Source organism: Salmo trutta, chromosome 16 (assembly GCF_901001165.1).
Source record: "Salmo trutta chromosome 16, fSalTru1.1, whole genome shotgun sequence".
NCBI lineage: Eukaryota > Metazoa > Chordata > Actinopteri > Salmoniformes > Salmonidae > Salmo > Salmo trutta.
In genome coordinates this window covers 59,956,795-59,966,987 of record NC_042972.1, presented here as the reverse complement: position 1 = coordinate 59,966,987, position 10,193 = coordinate 59,956,795, and the positions used below count along the sequence as shown (strand labels likewise).

Sequence of the window (10,193 nt, the reverse complement as noted above, 5' to 3'; positions counted from 1 at the left end):
TTGACAAGACTTTGAAATTAGTTTATGGTGCCATTCCAAATCAGGTACTGCACAATCATCCACCCACTCACCTTGACCCAAATACAATAGAACACATATATGTACCGCACACCGATTGTGCGATAGCGGTCTATTTGGATGCAACTCACATACCTTGCATCCTGTGAGGTGAACATGTTGTACTGGTGCATTTCACATTCTGTATAATAACACCAGTAAACATTGACTTTTGTCCATTCTTTATTACATTATAAAAAAACAAAGTGCTGCTGATAAACAGAACTTTAACTTGCAAATGAACCCCCCCACCCCCCCCAAAAAATACTAAAATAATTTATGATACAATAAAAACAAAATATATACAACTAAATCTATATATAGTTGCTTCCAAGAGAGCAAACAAATTCTCAGGTTTCAGACCCGTTTGAGGTAGAGTACAGTAAGTCATGCTTTAAACAAAACATAACAGAATGAGTTAAGGCATGAGGCATTGTTCCACAATAACACACCACATTCATAACAGGTCAGGTCTTTAAAGTTCACGTGAGTAAATGGAAGTAGTAATTAACAATTTTTGTAATTAATGGCAATAATTGGCATACATTACATTCAACCCCTTAAAATGTTTAACTTTGGAACCAGCCCAAAATATTTTTTTTTAAAAACAGCAAAAGAACCAAACCACTGGATGAATCAATGTTGTTTCCATGTCATTTCAATGTTGAACCAACATGGACTAGACATCACTGCCCAGTGGGAATTTCATAACATACGGGGGAATGTGGAAGAGACTGTATATACAAGGTCCATTTTTCACTAACAAAATGGCTGCTCAATTTGATATGGCTTACTCTACAACATAGGCTGTTACATGTAGTCTATTTTATGAACAATGACTTGGGCAAATCGCTAGGACAATAAATGACTAACATTATTGTACTAGGCTGAACATCGACATGTTCCAAGCCAAACTTTTTTTACTCATACAGGTTTAACCGTCTCTCAGCAACTTTCACTTCTTAAACAGTCACCGCAGTGGATGGATGAGACCATGCATTGAGTATGCGCAGCATCAAGTCTTAAGTCAAGACCGGTATTTTCAAATCATCTATCTCTAAATGCTTTAGTTTTGCGCCTCATCTCGTCAGTCGCACCGTTGCCTCCTGAGCTGCTCCAGTTTAACTTTGAGCTGCTCCTGCCTCTCTCTGAGCTTGTCTCGCTTGACATTCAGTCTCTGGCCCGCCAGCTCCAGGCCACGGATGCTGTCGCATGCCCTCTTCAGGATGACCACCTTGGAGGCCTTGTCGTTGTTGGACAGCTCAGGCACGTTGTCCCTGAGCCGCAGGAAACAGTTCTTCAGCTCGTTGCGCCGTTGCCTCTCCATCACATTGTGGGTATGCCTCCTCTCCTCCTCATCCTCCACATCAGTCGACTGCCTAGAGCTAGACTGGTGTTGGTGACTGCTGAGGTTGTGTCGGGACGAGCGGCCCGACGAGCTGCGGTGGTGGTGTCTGTGGGAGTCGGAGGACCGGGTGCGTTTGTGGTAGGAAGCGGATGAGGGCTCTGAGCGGAGGGGCGATGCAGGGCAGGGGGCAGCGTAGTTGTGCTGCAGCTGGATCTCCAGGTGTTGACGCTTTAGGGCGCGCTGCCGCCGCCGGCTCTCTTCTACCGACTGGGAGAGGGAGGAGGGGCTGGTGGTCCTCTTCACTGTCACCACGTCTATCTCCTCCTCTGTAGAGGAAAACCACAAGGGATTGGGTTAGCAGTCAACTCCAATAACATTTGAAAAACTGCATTTCAGATGCCTTGGCTTTCGACTAACATTTTTAACTGAAATTTTCTGGGCAGTGCGGCCAACTTTACTTCTAGGTTAATTATATTGAACTGCAAGCTTGCACCGCAGATAATTCATGTTCTTCATTTTTGCAGAAATGCTTGAGGGAAAAAAAATATAATTTAAAACTTGGTCCTAAATTCACTTCCCTTATTATGAAATGATGGCATTTAAAAGCATGCATGAGAGATCAACTCATTACTGTACCAAAGTAACTTTCTAACAGTTCCTCTTTACATTTAAGCAAATAACGAAAGTCAATAAATGCACGGTATAACCTTTTCATTTACAAGCACTGTGGCCAAGAACGTGGACCAACTCACCAGAATCACTGGCACTGCTCGAATACGTTGAGAATTCACCTCCTGCTGAGCCATAGTCTGAAGTCGACTCGCTGCCTTGCTCCTGACTGTCCAATAGTAAATCCTCATTCTCCAAAGCTTGGCATGCGAGCGCCGCGCTGTGGCAGTCCAGTGTGGAGCCGGCAATTTCCTCGAAAATGCTTGTGTCTATGTCCGAGAGCAGAGGGCTGCTGGAGAGCACAGATGATAGCTTCTCCATAGACTTATCACCGAGACAATGCCATAAACAGTCGTCAGACTCATCTGGCTGTTGGTCCTTTGTCTCGGTTGCACTGCCATCGTACAAAAAGTCACAATTCCAATTTAGTTGCGGGTCCTGATCCTCCAGGAGTATGTCCGAGACGTAGCTCAACTGGTCCTCCTTGGAAAGTGGTTTGGCATTGAGTCCAGTCTTCAATGGAGGGGACTGGGGTGGCGTGGGGAGCGACTGTAGGTCCTTCATCAAGCTCTGGCAGAATTCATCATCAAATAAGAGAGGCTCTGAGTAGAACCAGTCTTGAGACTGGGAGAAACTCTGCAGCATTCTGGCAGAATCTGGGAAGAGGGGAAAAAAGCGTGTTGAGTATGCACGTGTGATATAAGTCAACTTAGTGATGCTCTTAGTACTTTGACTGCAAGCACAACCTTTTATTTATGTTTACATCAGTCACCCCGCCCCAATCTGGGTGGCCATCAACGGGCTTTTAACCCCATGACATAATTTAAACAGCTGAGGAGCACAACGTAGCCAAATGCGCATTTTTCTCCTCAAAAGAATTTACCTAGGTAATGCTAGCCAAGTCCCTCAACTCCTCCATGGAGTTAAATGCAGACTTTTTTATTAACTTCGACTCCTTCAAGTCGCTTTGCGTCGATACTCCAAAGGTGGAAATACTTAATCCCTTAGTGTATCCATGTTTGTCCTCTGTTATTTCGTGCCTTTGTTCGCTTAATTTTTTTAAATAAAAACGTAAGTCAAATACCACCAACTTTCCTTGTTTAGATTCAATTAGCAGATGCGCATTCGCGCTTAGTTGCCATTAGAGCAACAGCAGCAAAGAGGAAATAGTCGGTGGTTGTATTTCATTTACGTTTTATAAAAAAAATGTAAAACGTGCCCTTTGATTTCAGCAAAAGGACACGTTTAAGAATGTAGAATTTGAAGTATCGACGCATAGCGACTCGAACGAGTCGGAGGTACATTTCAAAAACGTATGTGCTCAACTCCGTGGACTTGGCTACGGTAAAGATCAACTAGATAACAATTCAAAGACCGAGATGCCTGAAGATAAAGACCATTCACTGGCTATTGCGAAACCTTGCCATCTCTAGTCTTGAGCAGTCAATTCAGTAGTCAATTATTTTTTATTATACACACACAACCATTGGTTCCACTGCAGTTTAAAATCAACTTCTACAGCTCTCCTATTCAGACTCACATTTCAGCAATATACGCGCATAAATGCCTCTATTTAAATGTAACCTTTATTTAACTAGGCAAGTCAGTTAATAAGAACAAATTCTTATTTACAATGACGGCCTACCGGGGAACATGTTGAAAAGGCAGTAACTGTAATGCATCTAGCACTGCAGGTTAAAATGAGCATTTTATTAAATACCAGAAGACTTTAAAGGGCAAAAGAGGTGCAGTTACCATAAGCAAACATTAGGTTAGCAGAACAGAGAAAAGCTATGTAGAACTATGCTGACGTTCAACATGGACATTTAATTTGATTGTGATTTTTTTTAATTTAAATAATCGTTTCCATCGACCGTTGCACATTTACACTAATTTGCCAACATTTGTCACCGCACAACGTTAGATGTTAATTTTTTTCTACAAATCACCAACAAAGATAAAACATGATTGAAGCTAAAAACCATTCGAATGAATTATCATTTTATGTATGCCGTCATGTCCTTTCAAATAAATATATAAAAAAAGTCAGGTAACTAATAACTAGCTAGGCAACGTAAACTACTAAAAAAAAAAAAAAAATCAGCTACCGGCAAAAACCACGTGAAAAAAAAGCCATGTGAAATAATCTGTGACGCCGTAAATGTCAACTCTTACCTTTATTATTTCAGGGGTATGAGAAAGGGAAGAATACGTTTTCGTGGCTTGATAAATTCCAACGAAATGAAACCGAGATAAACTAATGTAATTCTTATTCTGTCGCTCCGTTATCTACCATACTACACAAGATCCGTAGGTGTGGCGACGAGATCCATTTCACTATATACGACCACGGCGCAGCAGTATCCTTCCACAGCACGAAATCGCGCCAAAATTTACAAATCTATATGGGACACTAGAATAAAGAAATATTCCACTGCTGTAATAATGTTTATTGTGTATAAATCCGTGTGGATCTGCGCATAAAATACGGCGATTAAACACACACACAGCAAAAGTTGTTTTAAGGAAGGATCTATATTGTCTGAAGACGCGGACGGATCTGCTCTCCATACGCATTATGGAATTCCAAGAAAATGGAGGCTGCTGGGAACAGATTGACACGGTCGGTGCTGTCCGGAATCCTTGGGACGTCCCTACCCCATCTGAATTTGAAATGTAAACTGGTTTAGGGTAGGGACGTCTCAACGATACCAGATAACACTGGCCAAATGAAGGATGTCTCGCCTGGTTCTTCATCATCATCATCATCGTCATCATCGTCATCATCATCATCATCATCATCATCATAATAATGGGGTGGCAGGGCAGCCTAGTGGTTAGAGCGTTGGACTAATAACCACAAGGTTGCAAGTTCAAATCCCCCAGTTGACAAGGTACAAATTTGCCTCGGATCAGGCAGATTTGGATGAAGGATGAACCCACTGTTCCTAGGCTGTCATTGAAAATAAGAATTTGTTCTTAAATGACTTGTAAAATAATGAATATAAATCCTGGATTGCAGATGTTGTAAGTGGTCAGCCATGTTACCATTCCCCAGAAGGCGCAGTCATCTGTAAAAATGAAAGGAATTTATTTTCGTTTATTTAACTAGGCAAGTCAGTTAAGAACACATTTGTATTTACATTGACAGCCTACCCTGCAAAAACCCTAACCTGGACGACGCTGGGGCAATTGTGTGCCGCCCTATGGGACTCCCAATGACGGCCGGTTATGATACAGCCTGGAATGTAACCAGGGTCTGTAGTGACACCTCAAGCACTGAGATGCAGTGCCTTAGACTGCTGCCCCGCTCGGGAGCCCCTACAATATTTCAATTAAATGTTTAAAGGACACAATTACATTTCTGTTGTTGTAGTGGGGACAGTAACACTATAACTTTAAAAAAAATGACTTTAAGGGAAATGTTTTTATTTATGTTTTAATGTTTTTTATGTTTAGCTCACATAATATAATTTAAAACTATGCATTACGGTGCCTGTAATAGAATAAACATGTCAAAAACAAATGTAGACAGGCATAAATGCATTTCTATTACAAAATATGTTTTACACAGATGGAGGCACGGTGGCTTCAAAACAGCGCCCCCTGTTAGTGATCTAGTGTATATATATATATAATTGACTCTTACTAACAATGAGGCATCACTGTTCTCTGTGATAGGTGAATGAGTTGGTCAGCACAGACCATGAGTTTATGGCCACGTTTGACATTTCAAAGCATTTTACCAGCCAGCCCAGAAAGGCACAATAGGTGATTTGCATTTATGTATACTTAACCAGTGGTATAGTGTAATTTATTAGGCGAGGGAGCGCCTTTTTTTAAAATGACATCATAATTTCCTCAATCAAATTTTGTATCAACAGATGTAGCAAATTGAATAGCCCATTATAGAATTAGCATAAAATGCATCCTCCAACTGAAACATCTGCCTATGCCAACTCATAGTGTAAAGTACATGTTCTTTTTTGAATAACCTCAAACACCAAATTAGCCATAGGATACTTCATTTCCAAATAGGCCATCATCATTGTCAATCATGAATAATAATTATTCAGGTTCTACTGGTGAAACGTTCAAACTGCATCTCTATGCCATTCATTTGATTGATCTCAATCAGTTTAATAGGAATATGCATTTTGATCATCTTGAATTACCATTTTGCAAGTGAATTAGAGCAGATGGGGTAACAAACTATTAGCCTTGTATTTTGTTGCAATCAAGGCATATATCCTGCCTAGTGGTGCGCCCTGTTGCGTTTTTAGCGCATGAGAAAAAACAAGTGACTATTCAGCTTCAGCTAACCATCCTAAAATCTCATTAAATATGAGGAGGCAGGCCTACTATGATATGGTATTATATTCGGTTATGTTATGTAAAATGCACATTTATCATGATGTGACCTTGCGAGACATTGATTCAGCACCATTGTGAGAAGTGATAATCCTCTATTTGGACACACACACAGCACCATGGTAATTTTGAATGACATAAAGTCACCAAGGGGATCATCTGCTACCTACTACAGTTCATACAGTACATAACTGTCATCTACCTTAATGCATGATGTCACTACTGGATGTTATTGTTTCGTTTAGTTTATTAGGATCTCCATTAGCAACTGCAAATGCAGCAGCTACTCTTCCTGGAGTCAACATGAAATGTACAAATACATGACAGAGTACAAAACCATTATAGACAAGAACAACATAAGATATTACATTAAATAAAAAAAAGAAATACAAATAAAATAATAGTTAAAAATTGGAAAGACACCAAGAGAGCATTCCACAATGACATGGCTCTATAAATAACTGGGCAACGCATAAAATATTTTTTTGGTTTGGGTGAAGAAACACATAGTGGCGTGTCTGGTGGGTTATGTACACTATATACAAAAGTATGTGGACACCCCTTCAAATTAGTGGATTTGGCTATTTCAGCCACATCCGTTCCTGACAGGTGTATACAATCGAGCACAAGTCCATGCAATCTCCAGAGACAAACATTCACAGTAGAATGGCCTTACTGAAGAGCTCAGTGACTTTCCAACAATTTATTTTATTTTTTATTTCACCTTTATTTAACCAGGTAGGCCAGTTGAGAACAAGTTCTCATTTACAACTGCGACCTGGCCAAGATAAAGCAAAGCAGTGCGACACAAACAACAACACAGAGTTACACATGGAATAAACAAACATACAGTCAATAACACAATAGAAAAAATCTATATACAGTGTGTGAAAATGAGGTACGATTAGGGAGGTAGGGCAATAAATAGGCTGTAGTGGCGAAGTAATTACAATTTAGCAATTAAACACTGGATAGATGTGTGATAGATGTGCAGAAGATGAATGTGCAAGTAGAGATACTGGGGTGCAAAGGAGCAACAACAAAAAAATAACAATATGTGGATGAGGTAGTTGGATGGGCTATTTACAGATGGGCTATGTACAGGTGCAATGATCTGTGAGCTGCTATGACAGCTGATGTTTAAAGTTAGTGAGGGAGATATGAGTCTCCAGCCTCAGTTATTTTTGCAATTTGTTCCAGTCATTGGCAGCAGAGAACTGGAAGGAAAGGTGGCCAAAGGAGGAATAGGCTTTGGGGGTGACCAGTGAAATATACCTGCCGGAGCGCGTCAAATTTCTGTTTGAAAAAGCTAGCCTTTGCTTTCCTAACTGCCTGTGTATATTGGTTCCTAACTTCCCTGAAAGTTGCATATCGCGGGGGCTATCACAGGGGCTACCCTCGGACGGTTACGTCGGCAGACCAGTCGTGTTGGATCGGCAGGGCTCCGTGTAGGCAGTAAAAGGTTCCAGGCCAATTGGCAAAATAGGTATTGTAGCCCAAGAAATTGGCCGATGGTCCTCTTCAGCTAACAGTCCGATATGCTCTAGACAGCTAGCGGGCTGCGGCTAGCAGGCTAGTGGATGGGCCTTCAGGGGACGTCACGACGGAGGATCCTGTTGAAACACTTTGGGCGGATTACGTCGGTAGACCAGTCATGATCGAATCCGTGTCGGCAGTAAAAAGGGTCCAGGCCAATTGGCAAAATATGTATTGTAGCCCAAGGAGTGGCTTATGGACCTCTTCAGCTAGCCGGGAGATGGGCCAAGCACGAAGCTAGTTCCAGGCTCACTGGTGCTTGCTTCGGGACAGAAACGTTAGCCAGTGGGTAACCACTCGGATAGCAGCTAGCTAGCTGCGATGATCCAGGTGAAAAGGTTCAGAGCTTGCGGTAGGAAACCGGAAATGTGGAGAAAAAGCAGTACGGTATGCTCTAGGTTGAATCGCGCTGTGCAGACTGGCAAGAGTTGACCGGGCTAAGGTTAGCTGATGACCCCTAGCAGTGGCTAACTGACTACTAGCTAGTAGCTAGTAAGCTGGCTAGCTTCTGTTGGGGGTTCCGGTTCTAAAGTATAGAAAATAGCAGATCCATACCACATTGCGTGAGGCGGGTTGCAGGAGAGCATGTTGAAACAGTAGTTAAAAATATAAAAAATATATACGAAATATATACGAAGGAAAAAAAAGATACATACATGGGACACGACAAGACAAAGACGTCCGAACTGCTACGTCCTTCTTGGATCAAGTCAGTTCGTCAAATTTCTGACATGCTAGAGCTGCCCCAGTCAACTGTATGTGCTGTTATTGTGAAGTGAATCTGGGTTTGGAGGATGCCAGGAGAACGCTACCTGCCCAAATGCATAGTGCCAACTGTAAAGTTTGGTGGAGGAGGAATAATGGTCTGGGGCTGTTTTTCATGGTTTGAGCTAGGTCCCTTAGTTCCAGTGAAGGGAAATCTTAATGCTAAAGCATACAATTACATTCTAGACTATTCTGTGCTTCCAACTTTGTGGCAACAGCTTGGGGAAGGCCTTTTCCTGTTTCATCATGACAATGCCCCCATGCACAAAGCGAGGTCCATACAAAAATGGTTTGTCGAGATCGATGTGGAAGAACTTAACTGGCCTGCTGTCACGCCCTGACCAGGTGAACTCGGGGATATTGGGTCAGGGTGTGTCATGTTAGGTATTTTTCCTTGGTTTTTGTTTTGTTTACGTTTTAGCCTTGTGTAGGCTCTAGGTGGGAAATTCTAGGTTGGGTTCTGTCGATTCCCAATCAAAGACAGCTGTCGCTAATTGTCTCTGATTGGGATCACATTTAAGTGCTGTTTTCCCCACGCTGTTTGTGGGGTGTTGTCTCGTTATTTGAGCACGTAACGTATTGGCAGTTTTTCCTTGATTTTGTGTACATGTTTAATTCTAGTGTGTTGAATAAACATGTATTCGCTCCCAGCTGCGTTTTGGTCCGCTTCCTCGTCTCCCGACGACAATCGTTACAGAACACCCCACCAACAACGGACCAAGCAGCGGAGGAGGGCTGGCAAGGACAAGGAGCAGCACAAGGAGAGGCACCAGGAGAAAGGCTATCTGGAGTCATGGACTTGGGAGGAAATCCTGGATGGGAAAGGACCATGGGCTCAAGCTGGGGATTATCGCCGCCCGCAGTGGGAGATTGAGGCGGCGAGAGCTGAGAGGCGCTGGTATGAGGAGAGGGAGCGCAACGGACACGGGAGGCAGCCCCACAATTTTTTGGGGGGGGGGCACACGGGGAGATTGGCGGAGTCAGGTGGTAGACCTAAGCTAACTCCCCGTGCTTACCGGAAGCAGCGTGGCTCTGGTAAGACACCGTGTTATGCTGTGGTGCGCACGGTGTCCCCAGTGCGCGTTCAAAGCCCGGTGCGCTACATACCAGCCCCCCGCAAGTGCTATGCGAGTGCAGGCATCGAGCCAGGGCGGATGGTGCCAGCTCAGCGCGTCTGGTCTCCGGTGCGCCTCCTCGGTCCAGGTTATCCTGCGCCGGCGTTGCGCACTGTGTCTCCAGAGCGCTGGGAGGGTCCAGTTCGCCCAATGCCTGCTCTCCGCCCGTGCCGGGCCAAAGTGGGCATTCAGCCTGGAGTGTGGGTAAGGAGTGTCCGTACCAGAACTCCAGTGCTCCCCCACAGCCCGGTTTATCCTGTGCCTCCTCCTCGGACCAGGCCTCCAGTGGGTCTTCCCATCCTGGTCCGTCCTGTGCCACCTCCCAGGACTAG

At 43.4% G+C, this 10,193-nt stretch overlaps 1 protein-coding gene across 1 annotated transcript; it reads right to left on the bottom strand.

The window, feature by feature from the left end:
- Positions 1 to 222: 222 nt before the first annotated feature.
- LOC115151122 (transcriptional regulator Myc-2) lies at positions 223 to 4,403 on the bottom strand. The gene is made up of 3 exons (XM_029695130.1): positions 4,250 to 4,403; positions 2,158 to 2,730; positions 223 to 1,731 (listed from the first exon to the last, which is right to left on the bottom strand). The coding sequence occupies exons 2-3, from the start codon at positions 2,717 to 2,719 to the stop codon at positions 1,145 to 1,147; spliced, it is 1,149 nt and encodes a 382-aa protein (XP_029550990.1). The 5' UTR covers positions 2,720 to 2,730; positions 4,250 to 4,403; the 3' UTR covers positions 223 to 1,144.
- Positions 4,404 to 10,193: the final 5,790 nt, after the last annotated feature.